At 39.1% G+C, this 18,741-nt stretch overlaps 1 protein-coding gene across 1 annotated transcript in view; it reads left to right on the top strand.

The window, feature by feature from the left end:
• Positions 1 to 358: 358 nt before the first annotated feature.
• Positions 359 to 18,741, top strand: part of clip3 (CAP-GLY domain containing linker protein 3) — a 31,803-nt gene continuing 13,420 nt past the window's right edge. Inside the window, exons 1-4 of the mRNA XM_063016233.1 lie at positions 359 to 481; positions 6,046 to 6,194; positions 7,135 to 7,274; positions 16,068 to 16,161. Of these exons, the coding sequence (XP_062872303.1) occupies positions 6,065 to 6,194; positions 7,135 to 7,274; positions 16,068 to 16,161 (364 nt within the window). The 5' untranslated portion in view covers positions 359 to 481; positions 6,046 to 6,064. The remainder of the gene's footprint in view (positions 482 to 6,045; positions 6,195 to 7,134; positions 7,275 to 16,067; positions 16,162 to 18,741) is intronic.

The following is an 18,741-nucleotide window of genomic DNA, read 5'->3' as shown; positions in this document are numbered from 1 at the left end:
CTGAGTTACTCCCAGCCCGTCTAGCTGCTGGATATTATCTGGTGGTCATAACAATGTGACTCGACAGTGTATAAATGTAAATACAAGCACAGTCATGCTTTGGTTCTATTTTGATATGTGTACCCATATATTTAAGGGCCTGCACTATTGTATTACTACAGTATTACTAGAGCATAAGAGAAGTAAAATGGCCTAACATGGGGTGTAATCGTTGGTGAGAACTGTAAATGGGGACAGCATGCAGTGAGATTTCTAGAAGCAGTGTCAGGCTTGGTTGGGGTGTGCTGGGATGTGATTGGTGGTCAGGCTGGTACAGCTCTGAGTCACGCTGCTGACGCAAGCACACGGAGAGAGGCAAGACGCAGCAGCATCACATCCATCCGTGGATCCCTGTACCAGATCTATTCTTTCTGTTTATTTCTGATCTATAAAACAGATCACTGAGGAAAAACGCGGTGTGGAATCTGCGGCTTGTGATCAGGTATGTTCCATGCACCGGTGTGGTACTGTGCTGTAGTGGATTGCTCTGAATGGAAATACGTTGCTTTGTGCGTGATGGAGCATCCATGTTCTGTTGTTGATATACAGATAGAGGAGGTGGACGTGCATGAGGGAAAAACGCAGTTAATATTGCGTCGTGATTGTTAGTGTAAAATGATGCATTATATGTGAGGATATTCTTTATATCGAGGAGGAGGATGTCAAATTACAAGTGCAGACTGATGTTAATACGCAGATGCGTTTATGGGCGTTTCTCTGCTGTCGTTGATTAAACAGCAAAACATTACAATTTGAACAACAATAATTCTGTCCTTTTTATTAATAACATTTCATTAGTATTATTTACAGTATATGTGTCACATAGGAAAGAACATATTAAGAATACGATTGAAATTGTAGGTCATTATCAAAACAGCATGCACATTTACACAGTCCTACACTACTGCCCCCCTACTGTTATAATAAGGATGATGCTGATTATTAATATTATGAATATTATTAATACCATTTTGTTGTTTATTTGTTCATTTATTATTACTAGATTATTATTACTACTGCTGTTATTAATAATGTTATTATTTTGTTGTTAATTTATTCATTTATTTGTTATCGATAATGTTAGTTATTCATATATTAATGTATTATTATTATTATTATTATTATTATTATTATTAATAATAGTTGAAGTAGCAGTGGTGGTGGTATTAATTTTTATTATTTCATATTTTGATGGTCAGTATTGTGGTACGGCCAGCAACCCTCCCCCTCACTCTTTCACCATCGAAAACATTGACCGTAAAGCAGGAATACACCTTGGACAGGTGCCATTCAATTACAAGGCAACACACATGTAGAGGTAATTTATCTACAGAAGTGTATAAAAGAAATCCACTGAAACATGAGGAGAACATACATAGCAAACTCTTGACAGACAGAACACAAGGTTTAAACCTAGGTCCTCTGGAAGCTGTGCTGAACCTCCAGCATCTATAGAATAATGATGACACCTATTATTGTTGCTGTTGTTGTTATTATTTATTCATTCTTAGTTAGCACTTCATTTTGATCAGGGTCACGTGTAGGGGCTGGAGCCTTATAAAACACTGGCCACAAGGCAATAATATATTATGGACAGGGTGCCAGTCTTTCTTAGGGCATTACACACTTACTTACAAACTAAGTCACTCACAACCCATGGCCAAATGTAGAGTAGCCAGTTCACCAAACGGCATTTTTAGGAGGTTTAGGGAAAAGAAAATAACAGGAGGAAACGACATGATTGTGGTACTCACAACCTTAGAGCTGTGCAATACCCACACTGCCTGGTGCATTTCAATGACACCTATTTTTATTGTTGTTGTTGTAGCTTGAAAAACTGATTGTTTACTTGTAACAATGCTAGACCTGCTAGATTTTTTTTGCTTTATAGTAGTGCCCATCATGAGCAGCCAACACAATCAGTGTAGTTGTTGCTGCAACACCAGTTTTTGTTCCTGATTAATCTGCCTGTTAACAGGGCAAACACCAATTAGCATTAAAAGCTTCAACCAATCTTAAATCCATGCTGGTCCTTCTAGTTTTTTAACAATGGGTGCTGTTGGTTGGCATAGATAGTGTTGTTTCTGAATAGAGTCTTGTTTGATCCTAACTTCTAGTTGCAGTTGTTGTGTGTGGGACAAGGTAATGATGGAACAGAATCGGAACAGACCCTTATCTAAACTGTTGCTGCAAAATTGAAAACATATACTTTTTTTTTACATAATTCATTTATTACACCTGTTAGCAATTCAAAAAAATTGAAGGGATGTCTAAATACTTTGTCCATGTAGTGTATGTCATACAAATATTACAGCTTAAATTCTTATAGAGACAAACATAATAAGCAGTGCACCTACAGTGTATCACAAAAGTGAGTACACCCCTCACATTTCTGCAGATATTTAAGTATATCTTTTCATGGGACAACACTGACAAAATGACACTTTGACACAATGAAAAGTAGTCTGTGTGCAGCTTATATAACAGTGTAAATTTATTCTTCCCTCAAAATAACTCAATATACAGCCATTAATGTCTAAACCACCGGCAACAAAAGTGAGTACACCCCTAAGAGACTACACCCCTAAATGTCCAAATTGAGCACTGCTTGTCATTTTCCCTCCAAAATGTCATGTGACTTGTTAGTGTTACTAGGTCTCAGGTGTGCATAGGGAGCAGGTGTGTTCAATTTGGTAGTACAGCTCTCACACTCTCTCATACTGGTCACTGAAAGTTCCAACATGGCACCTCATGGCAAAGAACTCTCTGAGGATCTTAAAAGACGAATTGTTGCGCTACATGAAAATGGCCAAGGCTACAAGAAGACTGCCAACACCCTGAAACTGAGCTGCAGCACAGTGGCCAAGATCATCCAGCGTTTTAAAAGAGCAGGGTCCACTCAGAACAGACCTCGCGTTGGTCGTCCAAAGAAGCTGAGTGCACGTGCTCAGCGTCACATCCAACTGCTGTCTTTGAAAGATAGGCGCAGGAGTGCTGTCAGCATTGCTGCAGAGATTGAAAAGGTGGGGGGTCAGCCTGTCAGTGCTCAGACCATACGCCGCACACTACATCAAATTGGTCTGCATGGCTGTCACCCCAGAAGGAAGCCTCTTCTGAAGTCTCTACACAAGAAAGCCCGCAAACAGTTTGCTGAAGACATGTCAACAAAGGACATGGATTACTGGAACCATGTCCTATGGTCTGATGAGACCAAGATTAATTTGTTTGGTTCAGATGGTCTCAAGCATGTGTGGCGGCAATCAGGTGAGGAGTACAAAGATAAGTGTGTCATGCCTACAGTCAAGCATGGTGGTGGGAATGCCATGGTCTGGGGCTGCATGAGTGCAGCAGGTGTTGGGGAGTTACATTTCATTGAGGGACACATGAACTCCAATATGTACTGTGAAATACTGAAGCAGAGCATGATCCCCTACTCCGGAAACTGGGTCGCAGGGCAGTGTTCCAGCATGATAATGACCCCAAACACACCTCTAAGACGACCACTGCTTTATTGAAGAGGCTGAGGGTAAAGGTGATGGACTGGCCAAGCATGTCTCCAGACCTAAACCCAATAGAACATCTTTGGGGCATCCTCAAGCGGAAGGTGGAGGAGCGCAAAGTCTCGAATATCCGCCAGCTCCATGATGTCGTCATGGAGGAGTGGAAAAGCATTCCAGTGGCAACCTGTGAAGCTCTGGTAAACTCCATGCCCAGGAGAGTTAAGGCAGTTCTGGGAAATAATGCTGGCCACACAAAATATTGACACTTTAGGAACTTTCACTAAGGGGTGTACTCACTTTTGTTGCCAGTGGTTTAGACATTAATGGCTGTATATTGAGTTATTTTGAGGGAAGAATAAATTTACACTGTTATATAAGCTGCACACAGACTACTTTTCATTGTGTCAAAGTGTCATTTTGTCAGTGTTGTCCCATGAAAAGATATACTTAAATATCTGCAGAAATGTGAGGGGTGTACTCACTTTTGTGATACACTGTATATGGTATTCTAAGTACTAGTTATATAAACAAACTATTATAATCGCTGTTTTAGGAATTGTTTTGTTAATTTTTACTGATAAGTAAAAGAAAGGCAATGGCCAGCTTTGTTGTGCCAAGTCAGGCAAGAGTCAGGCATTAATATTTGACACACCAAATATTTGCTGTAATAATCAATGCTCAGATAATATACGACCTTTTCTCTTGAAGTTGCATCATAAGATTTATAAAAAATAGGTTAAGGTTATATTTACATACACTTGTAAGGGACAGTCAGAGAACTAAAAAAAAATCTGCAACTGGTACTTAACACTGTGATTAAATGATTAGAATACATAATTTTTTGTCCCAAAAAAGCAGAGTACATGGAGCAGTGGTCTTTTTGCCCAGGTTAAGTATAAAATTCATCCTATGCTTGAATGAATTATGTATAGATGGTCAAAATCCAACTGTCATGAATTAAAATGCTGCTGAAACAGGTAACACTGTTCACAGGTAAGTAAGCTTCACATAACCATGGGCTTATGAACCAAGGACCCCTGCTTGTTCATGTGATTACCAACAAAGTTCAGTTGTGATTTAAGACATTCATTTTGGAGCAGATGCATTCCTTCACGGAAGCCTCAATCCCGTATATCAAAGCTGCAGATATTCCAGTTATGATCACATACAGACATTTTCAAAGAAATCAAGCCTACTCTCTGCATGTAAGATTTTTTGTTTGTTTGTTTATTTGGAGTTCAACGTCATGTTTTACACTCTTTGGTTACATTCATGACAGACACGGTAGTTACTAGTTACACAAGATTCATAAGGTTATATCGAACACAATCTCCAATTCACCTCACTTGCACTGGACTGTGGGAGGAAACCGGAGCACCCGGAGGAAACCCACGCAGACACGGGGAGCACATGCAAACTCCACACAGAAAGGACCCAGACCGCCCCACCTGGGGATCGAACCAAGATTCCAGGACCTTGTTGCTGTGAGGCGACAGTGCTACCCACTGAGCCACCGTGCCACCCTTGCATGTAAGAAAGTGAGCAGCAGTAATGATGGTGGTCTGCTTCATGACAATCCTGTGTTCACATGTATGATCTGTGTCATGTTTATGAACACACAGTAAATGTAAAATTAGTAGACTGAGAAATATTTTAAGTATTAAATACAATCCTATTTTATTAATTATTAAATCATATAGTGTTATGTGACTCATTCCCTTTTTCACCAGACTCCAAATGTCTGGCTAAACTTAGTACCTCTTCTGGAAGAGCATTTGCATGGTAGATACTCAACAAAGCTCTTATTCCCATGGAAACTAACTATTTATGCTGTTTCTGATAACAAGCACTTAAAAGTATAGACCTGTACAATGACTATAGCAACAGAAGCCTCTATAACTACGAAAAATATAATTTACTGGCTCACCAGTTTTTCAAAGCAAATAAAACTTTACTTTATAATTATATTTTAATACCCAGCTAAATTTGATGATTAATAATCAGACAATATTTATCCAGAACAAGAGCATTTTGTGTAAAGTATTAAACGTTCCACAACCAATGGCGTATACACAGAAAAGAGAGTTTAAAAATCTATACAGAATCCAGTGATTAATGTCAGTATACACCCTTTGCCATTTGTGTTATTGATTTTTTTATTGCACTTAAGGCTTAAGGCTTAAAGTTGTCATATGCTCTAAAGAAAGCTATCTAGGGCTGATCAATACAATTTACAAGAGAGTATAATATAAAGTCAAAGTAAATGGTCTTCAGTGTGGTAGCACTTTTCCAATCTTGTACTTTCTTATCTAAGGCTGACACTTGTACTGTAAGTCCTTTTTTGGAACACTTATTAAAGAGTAAATTAATTATCTTATCTTTTTATTAACAGCATCAGAATAAGAAAGCTCACTGAGTGGTATCTGTGTGGCATCAGCACTTGCTGAATAATTAATAAGTCATTTTAACGCCCTGCTGTCTGACTTGGTGTGTTTTCTATTTTCAGGCCACATTCACGACACAGAATGACTAAAGAGAAGTCTGTTGAGGTAGAGGAGGCCCAGCCTGCCTCTGAATGTACCAGTCCCAAACCTGAACCACGCAAGAAACCCATGGTCCACCCGTCGGCCCAGGCCCCCCTCCCCAAAGATTATGGTAGGTGACCTATTTTTCAGTCTGAATCGATTAATAGTCAACAGAGAAACAGTTTATACAGTTGAAGTTAAAATTTGACATACTCTTTGAAGGCAACAGTTTTTGTTACAGCGTGACTGTACTATAGTGCCCTGACCAAACCCCACTGAACATCTTTGGAATAAAATAGAATGTTGATTGCGAGCCAGACCTTCTCATCCAATATCAGTGCATGACCTTATAATTAATCTTTTGACTAATTGGTCTTTATAATAAGATATGCCCAAAGGACCATGGTCAGGTGTTCAAATCTTGGTATTTAAATGGTTTTTGCAGCTATTTTTTTTGTGATTGAATTCATACTTTTTTGTTCAGTTCTGCTTATGTAAAAAGTTATATACAGGTTTCCTATCCTGTAAACTTTTCATGAGCTAAAATTGCAAGAAAGCGAAGAAGTAATTACTGTTACTTCTTCCCAGACCCCCAAAATTATCAAATATACAGTATAAGACTTACATACAGCGAAAGCCAGAATTATTAAGTAAACAGCATCTGCGCATTTTTAGTAATGGCTTGCTGCAAAAAATAGTGCTCATCCTCTTCGGATCTCTTTTGGTTAATTAAACCAGGTACTAATGTAGGTATTTTGTAAAAGCGAAGTGGCGTTAAGCGAACTTTTGAAAAACGGAGGTTGCCTGTTATGTCATTTTAGCTATAGTCAATTCTAATCACTAACACAATACTAGTTAAATGACATACAGAATCTTGTGCTACTGAATTAAAATTAATCAGTAAACTGCAGTATGGTTTTCTGCCTAACATAGTGCATATATTTTTTTGAAAAACAACAATAATCTTACTATTTTTAAATAAGAAGTGTGGGTTCCAATTATAAAAATGCACATTGTTAAGGTTTTATGTCAGAAATTTTTACTCTAAGTATTTTATTTTGCTCTTTTAGCCTTCACATTTTTTGATCCAAATGACCCAGCCTGTTTGGAGATTCTGACAGATCCCCGCACTACCATCCCTGAGCTCTTTGCTATCATCCGACAGTGGGTTCCACAAGTGCAGCATAAGATTGACATCATTGGTGAAGAGGTAAGAAACAACCCATGCTTTTACAAATTAATCATAAGTTGAAAATGTCTGGATACATGGATCAAATAGAAGGAATGGGGAAAAGAAGAGGAGAACATGGCTGGCTTTACCTTATAAACAACACCAGTGCTGCTTAGGGCTACACTTCAATCAGTGGGTTTGTAACCACTGTTGGATTGTTACAGTATGGTTATGTTGTCAATAAAAAAAATAATAAGAAAAGGTAGAAAAATAAATGGTCATGTCTTAAAATGTAACAAAGCAAAAAAAAAAAAAAAGAATGTAAATGTAAATAAAACATACTTTTAGCATCAAAATACCCAAGTTAAAAGCCAGCCATGGAGGAAAATATTTCAAACATATAATAATTTATCCAAAAGAAGTTTGAAGTTTAAGAATTAGCAGAGGATGCAGCTAATCACTGGGTCTGGGTTTAGACTTTGTCTCTGGCCTTGGTACATATAGAATACCCATATGGACACAGGAAGAGTGCAGTGGTAACTCTGCGGTTAGGGTACTGAACTAGCGATCACAAGGTTACTGATTCAATTACAGTTGTAAGTTGCTTTGGATAAAAGCATACATTGAAATGTAAATATGTACTTTGGCTTCTCAAATACATACAAAAGGTAGAAAGTCTGCTTCAAATAGTCCCATGGCGTGAAAGAAAATAAACGTAATGGATTAGGACAGTGTCCAGGGTGTATACCTGCTTTGCACCCAGTGTTGGTGGTGCACATTTACATACATTTACATTTTCAGCATTTAGCAGACGCTTTTATCCAAAGCGACTTACACACAATCAGCAACTGAGGGTTAAGGGCCTTGCTCAGGGACCCAACCGTGGCAACTTGGTGGTGGCGGGTCTTGAACCGGCAACCTTCTGTTTACTAGTCCAGTACCTTAACCACTGAGCTATCACTGGCCAACATGGTCCTGAACCCATCATAACCCTGACAAGGATGACTTGATTAATAAAAATAAATAAATGAATTATTTAACAAATGCATATGTTGCAAAAGAGAATACAGTTTGTATTTGTGTTGATCTCTATACTATGCATATAATATAGCTGTTATATTCGGAGGGCATTAAAACAAGGAGGGTTGTGCCAAATCAGGTTTGGTGACCCCTAAATACAGGAGCAGCCGACAGAAGAAAAACAACTAGAGGTCATGAAATATTCATATACATACTAATTATCATCAAGTAATTAATCCCAGTTGTTTTTTAAGCACATTAAACTGAACTGAAATGGATACCTGCATTTCCATATGTAGCACAGTAGATTCAGTAATTCAGTCAAATCCTTGAAATAGACATGAACGTTGGTACGCCCACTTAATAAAGAGGTTAAAAAAAATGTCAAATCGGGTTGGGACTTGCAGGTTATGCTCTTCTTGCAGAAATAGAGATGTATTGATGTTGTGCAGATGAGCTGCTAAGTGGATTCAGGTTTCTGAGTCTGCGGTTAATATTGTTAGTGAGTCATGTTCCATTTTAGGACCATTAGAGGTGGATCTGAGCTTGTTTTGCTCCAAACCTGAATCTGGGTGGGCGTTTCCACAAAATACAACTTTTGTAAAACAGATGTAATTTAACACTTCTACTTTAGATCTCTACACATAATTAAGTTTGAGTTTAATTATGCTCTAAAACAACTAGCTAATTATATAGTATAAGGATCAATAGGGATATAGTGTTGCTGCTTGTATCCTTTGAGACTCTTAGAGTGGCCACTGTGGGGATTAATGACTGAGATGATAAGGAACCCTTCCATTAGCCTGACTCCTCTCTCAGTCCAGCTTTGCTGTAAATCAACTTTTCCTGTTTAAGCTCTTAGGAGAGCAACTCTAGTTTCTCTACTTCAGGTGCTGCTTACTTGATGAGCACTTTGTAGCTTAAACACATAGAGAAACTAAATAAATGTCCTGGTTTAAAGTACTTCCTAGTTCCGAGGTAAATCAAATGCAGCATTAATCCATAAAGCTTCCAATATACACCGATCAGCCATAACATTAAAACCACCTCCTTGTTTCTACACTCACTGTTCATTTTATCAGCTCCACTTATCATATAGAAGCACTTTGTAGTTCTACAGTTACTGACTGTAGTCCATCTGTTTCTCTGCATGCTTTGTTATCCCCCTTTCATGCTGTTCTTCAATGATCAGGACCCCCACAGGACCACTACAGAGTAGGTATTATTTGGGTGGTGGATCATTCTCAGCATTGCAGAGACATTGACATGGTGGTGGTGGTGTTAGTGTGTGTTGTGCTGGTATGAGTGGATAAGACACAGCAGCGCTGCTGGAGTTTTTAAACACCTCACTGTCCCTGCTGGACTGAGAATAGTCCACCAACCAAAAATATATCCAGCCAACAGTGCCCCATTGGCAGCGTTTTGTGACCACTGATGGAGGTCTAGAAGATGACCAACTCAAACAGCAGCAAAAGATGAGCGATCGTCTCTAACTTTACATCTACGAGGTGAACCAACTAGGTAGGAGTGTCTAATAGAGTGGACAGTGAATGGACGTGGTATTTAAAAACTCCAGCAGCACTGCTGTGTCTGATCCACTCATAGCAGCACAACACACACTAACACACCACCACCATGTCATTGTCACTGCAGTGCTGAGAATGATCCACCACCTAAATAATACCTGCTCTGTAGTGGTCCTGGGAGGGTCCTGACCATTGAAGAACAGCATGACAGGGGGCTAATAAAGCATGCAGAGAAACAGATGGACTACAGTCAGTAATTGTAGAACTACAAAGTGCTCCTATATGGTAAGTGGAGCTGATAAAATGGACAGTGAGTGTAGAAACAAGGAGGTGGTTTTAATGTATGGCTGATTGGTGTACAGTTATTGTGCTGATGTTGCTTTTATAGGCAGTTTGGAAATTAGTCATGTTACAGTACATTTTTACATGTTGCTTTATAATTAGGCTGTCCATAGTGAGATGAGGCTGTTATTGCTCCTAGACATTCCACTTCACAATAACTGAACTTGAAGATGTTATTCTATAAGGCAGAAAAATACATGTCTTGTTTGAAAGGTGGGAACCTATGACAGTGCCACTAAGTGTCACTTATCAGCCTATTTACCCGCTATTGTTTGTCTATTAAGCTTGCACACCTGATTTATGCATCTCTTAAAATTAGTGTGTCTAAGATAGCCAAATCAAATCATAAAAATATAGTGTTTATAAGCTTTAAGCTTTGTAATATCAAGGTTCTTTTATTCAGCTTACAAGGTTTACTGTGCTTTTCCCTGACTACTACTGTCTGCCATTTCTTATTTGACTGTAGACAGTAGAGTGGAAATTAGAACAGAAGTGAGAATGACTCAGCAAAACAGCTGAGTCCTCTATAAGTACTGCTAATTAATTACATCCTTTATTTTTAAATGTAAAATGCTCATTAGCTAATGTATCCACTGGTTGGGAAATTATTTTTCCATAGCTATTGTCTGCTTAATTTTATTGCCAATAATTGTTGGTCAGAAGGATATTTCCTCTATTCCCCTTTCTATGCATGCATACGCACACACATACACATGCTCACAAATACACAAACTAATACTCAACTCTCACATGCACACATATACATACACACACACACACTCAGACTGTGACACATATTTCCTTAAATATGTACATGCTCACACACACTCATACACAAACTTACGCACATACACTAACATATGCACACTCACAAACATCTGCACATATACACACACTAACACACCTAGATTCTGACACACATATACAGTACATACATACACTAACACACCTAGATTCTGACACACATACATACATACATACACTAACACAGCTAGATTCTGACACATATACATACATACACTAACACAGCTAGATTCTGACACATATACATACATACACTAACACAGCTAGATTCTGACACACATACATACATACACTAACACAGCTAGATTCTGACACATATACATACATACACTAACACAGCTAGATTCTGACACACATACATACATACACTAACACAGCTAGATTCTGACACATATACATACATACACTAACACACCTAGATTCTGACACATATACATACATACACTAACACACCTAGATTCTGACACACAATCATGCTTAATCATACACACACGCTTATATACACATGCTCACACGTACACACACAAACTAACACACATACACTTACATACTTAATTGCACACATACTTACACTGACATAATTACTCACATATATATATACACTCATACGAACACACACACACACACACTCAGTACAATGCACATACACTTACACACGCACACATGCACATACACTCACTCACACACGCACAAATGCAGATACACTCACACACGCACTTGCACATGCACACCCATACACACTCGCACCGACTTGCACATGCACACACATACACACACTCGCACACACATACTTACACTGTGACACATAATTACTCACATATGTACACGCTCACGCTCACACACACACTCATACACAAACTTACATGCACATACACTAACATACGAACACTCACAAACATCTGCACATATACTGTACATACATACACTAACACACCTAGATTCTGACACACATATACATACATACACTAACACACCTAGATTCTGACACACAATCATGCTTAATCATACACACACACGCTTATATACACATGCTCACACGTACACACACACACACAAACTAACACACATACACTCATACTTAATTGCACACATACTTACACTGTGACACAATTACTCACATATATATACAGTGTATCACAAAAGTGAGTACACCCCTCACATTTCTGCAGATATTTAAGTATATCTTTTCATGGGACAACACTGACAAAATGACACTTTGACACAATGAAAAGTAGTCTATGTGCAGCTTATATAACAGTGTAAATTTATTCTTCCCTCAAAATAACTCAATATACAGCCATTAATGTCTAAACCACCGGCAACAAAAGTGAGTACACCCCTAAGAGACTACACCCCTAAATGACCAAATTGAGCACTGCTTGTCATTTTCCCTCCAAAATGTCATGTGATTTGTTAGTGTTACTAGGTCTCAGGTGTGCATAGGGAGCAGGTGTGTTCAATTTAGTAGTACAGCTCTCACACTCTCTCATACTGGTCACTGAAAGTTCCAACATGGCACCTCATGGCAAAGAACTCTCTGAAGATCTTAAAAGACGAATTGTTGCGCTACATGAAGATGGCCAAGGCTACAAGAAGATTGCCAACACCCTGAAACTGAGCTGCAGCACAGTGGCCAAGATCATCCAGCGTTTTAAAAGAGAAGGGTCCACTCAGAACAGACCTCGCGTTGGTCGTCCAAAGAAGCTGAGTGCACGTGCTCAGCGTCACATCCAACTGCTGTCTTTGAAAGATAGGCGCAGGAGTGCTGTCAGCATTGCTGCAGAGATTGAAAAGGTGGGGGGTCAGCCTGTCAGTACTCGGACCATACGCCGCACACTACATCAAATTGGTCTGCATGGCTGTCACCCCAGAAGGAAGCCTCTTCTGAAGTCTCTACACAAGAAAGCCCGCAAACAGTTTGCTGAAGACATGTCAACAAAGGACATGGATTACTGGAACCATGTCCTATGGTCTGATGAGACCAAGATTAATTTGTTTGGTTCAGATGGTCTCAAGCATGTGTGGCGGCAATCAGGTGAGGAGTACAAAGATAAGTGTGTCATGCCTACAGTCAAGCATGGTGGTGGGAATGCCGTGGTCTGGGGCTGCATGGGTGCAGCAGGTGTTGGGGAGTTACATTTCATTGAGGGACACATGAACTCCAATATGTACTGTGAAATACTGAAGCAGAGCATGATCCCCTCCCTCCGGAAACTGGGTCGCAGGGCAGTGTTCCAGCATGATAATGACCCCAAACACACCTCTAAGACGACCACTGCTTTATTGAAGAGGCTGAGGGTAAAGGTGATGGACTGGCCAAGCATGTCTCCAGACCTAAACCCAATAGAACATCTTTGGGGCATCCTCAAGCGGAAGGTGGAGGAGCGCAAAGTCTTGAATATCCGCCAGCTCCGTGATGTCGTCATGGAGGAGTGGAAAAGCATTCCAGTGGCAACCTGTGAAGCTCTGGTAAACTCCATGCCCAGGAGAGTTAAGGCAGTTTTGGGAAATAATGGTGGCCACACAAAATATGGACACTTCAGGAACTTTCACTAAGGGGTGTACTCACTTTTGTTGCCGGTGGTTTAGACATTAAGGGCTGTATATTGAGTTATTTTGAGGGAAGAATAAATTTACACTGTTATATAAGCTGCACACAGACTACTTTTCATTGTGTCAAAGTGTCATTTTGTCAGTGTTGTCCCATGAAAAGATATACTTAAATATCTGCAGAAATGTGAGGGGTGTACTCACTTTTGTGATGCACTGTATATATATACAGTACAGGCCAAAAGTTTGGACACACCTTCTCATTCCTGTGGTTTTTCTTAATTTTTTTTTAATTTTCTACATTGTAGATTAATACTAAAGACGTCCAAACTATGAAGGAACACATATGGAATTATGTAGTAAACAAAAAAGTGTTAAACAAACCAGAATATGTTTTATATTTTAGATTCTTCAAAGTAGCCATCTTTTGCTTTAATGACAGATTTGCACACTCTTTGAAATTTTCTCAACCAGCTTTATTAGGTTTCCACCTGGAATGGTTTTCAATGAATGTTTGTGCCTTGTCTAGAGTGAATTTTTGGAATTTGTTGCTTTTTTAATGTGTTTGAGACCATCAGTTGGGTTGTGCAGAGGTAGAGTTGGTATAATATAAAACATATTCTGGTTTGTTTAACACTTTTTGGTTCACTACATAATTCTTCATAGTTTGGATGTCTTCAGTATTAATCTACAATGTAGAAAATAAAAATAATCAAGAAAAAACATTGAAGAGAAGGTGTGTCCAAACTTTTGGCTGGTGTGTCCAAACTTTTGGCCTGTACTGTATATATACACACTCATGTGAACACACACACACTCACAATGCACATACACTCACTCACACACGCACTTGCACATGCACACACATACACACACTCATGCACACACACACACACACAACCACAGTCTTAATCCCTAGACTCAGACAACTACTTAGTGACTGTATTACTTGCATCTTTTGCACCTTACTCTTTTATATCTCTGCTGCTATAAAAACAAACCCTACACTGCTAACTGTATTTGTTTTCTTTACTTCACTTATCATCTCAGTACCATGTACTGGCCTACACTACCTTTGTATCTAGTCTAGTCTCTTTTAATTACTTTTTAGATTAGAAATGTTTTTTGTATTTATTGTACTGTTGTTTGTCTGCACTGTGTATTGTATTGTCTTGCATTCTTTGTTCTATGTTGCACCCTGGTCCTGAAGGAACATTGTTTTGTTTCAATATGTACTTGTATATACAGGGGTTGGACAAAATAACTGAAACACCTGGTTTTAGACCACAATAATTTATTAGTAATTTATACAGCGTCAATTCGTCTTGGAAATGACATATACAAGTCCTGCACAGTGGTCAGAGGGATTTTAAGCCATTCTTCTTGCAGGATAGTGGCCAGGTCACTATGTGATGCTGGTGGAGGAAAACGTTTCCTGACTCGCTTCTCCAAAACACCCCAAAGTGGCTCAATAATATTTAGATCTGGTGACTGTGCAGGCCATGGGAGATGTTCAACTTCACTTTCATGTTCATCAAACCAATCTTTCACCAGTCTTGCTGTGTGTATTGGTGCATTGTCATCCTGATACACGGCACCGCCATTGGATGCACATGGTCCTCCAGAATGGTTCGGTAGTCCTTGGCAGTGACGCGCCCATCTAGCACAAGTATTGGGCCAAGGGAATGCCATGATATGGCAGCCCAAACCATCACTGATCCACCCCCATGCTTCACTCTGGGCATGCAACAGTCTGGGTGGTACGCTTCTTTGGGGCTTCTCCACACCGTAACTCTCCCGGATGTGGGGAAAACAGTAAAGGTGGACTCATCAGAGAACAATACATGTTTCACATTGTCCACAGCCCAAGATTTGCGCCCCTTGCACCATTGAAACCGACGTTTGGCATTGGCACGAGTGACCAAAGTTTTGGCTATAGCAGCCCGGCCGTGTATATTGACCCTGTGGAGCTCCCGACGGACAGTTCTGGTGGAAACAGGAGAGTTGAGGTGCACATTTAATTCTGCCGTGATTTGGGCAGCCGTGGTTTTATGTTTTTTGGATACAATCCGGGTTAGCACCCGAACATCCCTTTCAGACAGCTTCCTCTTGCGTCCACAGTTAATCCTGTTGGATGTGGTTTGTCCTTCTTGGTGGTATGCTGACATTACCCTGGATACCGTGGCTCTTGATACATCACAAAGACTAGCTGTCTTGGTCACAGATGCGCCAGCAAGACGTGCACCAACAATTTGTCCTCTTTTGAACTTTGGTATGTCACCCATAATGTTGTGTGCATTGCAATATTTTGAGCAAAACTGTGCTCTTACCCTGCTAATTGAACCTTCACACTCTGCTCTTACTGGTGCAATGTGCAATTAATGAAGATTGGCCACCAGACTGGTCCAATTTAGCCATGAAACCTCCCACACTAAAATGACAGGTGTTTCAGTTATTTTGTCCAACCCCTGTAGCTAAAACAACAATAAAGCCTCTCTTGAACTCTTAAACTTAAACTCTCTAGACTGCTCTCTCCTTTGTCATAGTATTTATTTTGGAAGCATTGATCATGTTACTTATTGCTTTTTAGATTTTGAAACGTGGATGTCATGTTAATGATCGTGATGGATTGACAGACATGACTCTTCTGCACTACAGCTGCAAAGCAGGGGCTCATGGAGTGGGTGAGTGCTAAACGTCTAATCCACATAACAAAAATTAACACAAATAGAAAAACATTTCACACAAAGTAAGAACATGTAATTTTATAAAAGCTTTAATGTAATTACATACATTTATTCACAATAAGGGCAGATGTTCAAGAGTCATGGTTCACTACTGAAGCAACGAGATATCCCCACACTCCCTGAATGTTTTACTGATATTATGAACTGTAGATGGTGAAAGACCCAAATTCTTTGCAATATTGTGTAAAGAAACATTATCTCGGAACTGATTGACAGTTTGGCACAAAGTGGTGAACCACGACCCATTTTATTGACAAAATATTTTTTTGTTGCCTAAGGGCAGCGTTGTGCAACAATGGTACAGATTCTCAGAGAATTAATAGATCATAATTAACTACTCAGAGAGCAGTACAAAATCTTTTAAAAAATGTCAACAAACAATTAAAAAGGAAAGAAAAAAGCAATAGAAACGTGTATTTTTTTTGTAGATGGGTATAGGTTTGTATTATGTAGTGTGTTGGCACATAACTTTGGGCATTCTTGTGCACCCAGGAACCCTGCATCTTCACTTCTTGTCACACATTATTGGCCAGTGTGAGATATTGCCCATTCCGATATGTTGGTTAGGGATAGATGCTGTGGGCCCCTGCTTCCCCCTCTTATCCTAATACTGTTGGGAAATCCCACCACTGGGTCGCTCTTTCTTCCTGACATCTTATTTGTAATTGCACAAACTATGTGCAAATTGGGACTTTAAGGCATACTGACGCATGTGGTCACTTCTTATTATGCAATTCTTAGCACAATTCTATCTGTTTACATGCCAACATTTCACTGGCTGATGGCGAAATGTGTAACCATTCAGGGGGTACTGTAGAGGCAAAGGTGTGTTTTCCATCAAGGGATTTAGGAAGAACTACTCTCATCTTCAGACAAATTGTCATCTTCGTTTTCTTCCTCACTGGTGTCTTGAGTATAATTCCAATGCCAACAAAAACACAATAATAAAACAGTTCTTGCTACCGCTTAATATTCCTCCTTTATTCCTCAACTAACCCTATCTTTTCATTGCTCAAACCTTTTTCTACACTCCACTCCTTCTCATTGTCATTGCTGTCTATCTCATTGTCTTCACTATCAGATGGCATTTGCCTAACATGGCGATCCTGTTCCTGTCTTCCATAAAACACCCTTATGTCCATTTTCTATCAAAAAGTATGAAAAAAAGTTAATTTAAAGGAGAAGAAAACACATTTGAATTTGGAGCTTATACTGTACATAAATACATGTGATAAAACATGATAACAGCCTAAAACATAGTCAGCAAAAACATCCTTGAAAATTATCTCTTAATGCACAACAGAAAAAACTAATTTCTAAACGTGCAATATAAAATAAACTTCATAAAACCCGACAAAAACCTTCATACACGTGCACATATTTTTTATTTACAGTCCAAGTTATTTTAAATAAGATTAATAAAGCAAACAATCTTTTTCTTATACCATGTGCTCCTGTTACCTTGTGTCAGAAAAGGCAGTCCCACCTTAAAATTATGCTTGATGGTGAATTTAAAACTTTATTAGATTGTTTTTTGATATTTTTTTGACCATTCTGATTGGTCGCAATTATTTAATAAAACAGGCACTGGACATGGGGCTTAAAAAAAACTTTCTGTTGCATAAAAGCAATGCTGTGCAGTAGAGGGTTAATCAGAAATGGATTGAAATGAATAAAGTTTGGACCTTACCTACATGAAACATTGCTGCTAAATGAGAACATTCCAGTTTAGAAACATTCTACTGATTTAAAAACCTTTTAGTCTGTGTTTATTCGGAATAATGTGAAAACCAGCCCAAATTTTTACAAATATGGTGTAAGACAAGTAAGCCATGTAGCTCCAAAGTCACCCGGGTGGTGCAGTGATAAATTGCCAGGGTTCCAGAGATCCAGGATTCGAATTCCCAGCGGTGATATTGGCAGGCCAGGTGACTACATATAGACACTGACTATATGTGAGGGGTAGGAAGAGCCTGCCCTGGATTAGCGTTCTGTCCTGAATGTGTTACTGCATCGCGAGCCCTGTGATTCCAGGGAGATGGGACCTTGTTTTACCCTTTGTAAAGCATTGTCACTGTTTGCACAATCCAGTCTTGTTTTTCTCTTCATGGTGATGTTCTGTTCTCTGTCCCTTGTTCTAATGTTCTTCTGATTTTGTTTTGTGCCTGCGTAGTAAATAATGATTGACCTGTGATTACCCAAACCAAGTTTTGAATAATGATTGACCTGTGGTTACCCAAACCACTTTTATGATCTAAATCTCACTATGAACTTTGACCATTTTTTTATGAATGTGTTTATATAGAGCTGAATAAACCAGTTTTACAGACATGCATCAGGTTACATTCTGCTTTCAGTTTCATAAAAGATTAACTGATTAGGTAATGAAATGACCCAAAACTAAAACTTGTTGTTCATGTTATTCAACAACAGAATGGATTAAAATGAACAAAGTTTGTCTTTTGGACCCTACCTGCATGAAACATTGCTGCTAAATAAGAACGTTCCAGTTTACAT

Source organism: Trichomycterus rosablanca, chromosome 20 (genome assembly GCF_030014385.1).
Source record: "Trichomycterus rosablanca isolate fTriRos1 chromosome 20, fTriRos1.hap1, whole genome shotgun sequence".
Taxonomy (NCBI): Eukaryota; Metazoa; Chordata; class Actinopteri; order Siluriformes; family Trichomycteridae; genus Trichomycterus; species Trichomycterus rosablanca.
This window is presented reverse-complemented; position numbering and strand designations above follow the sequence as displayed.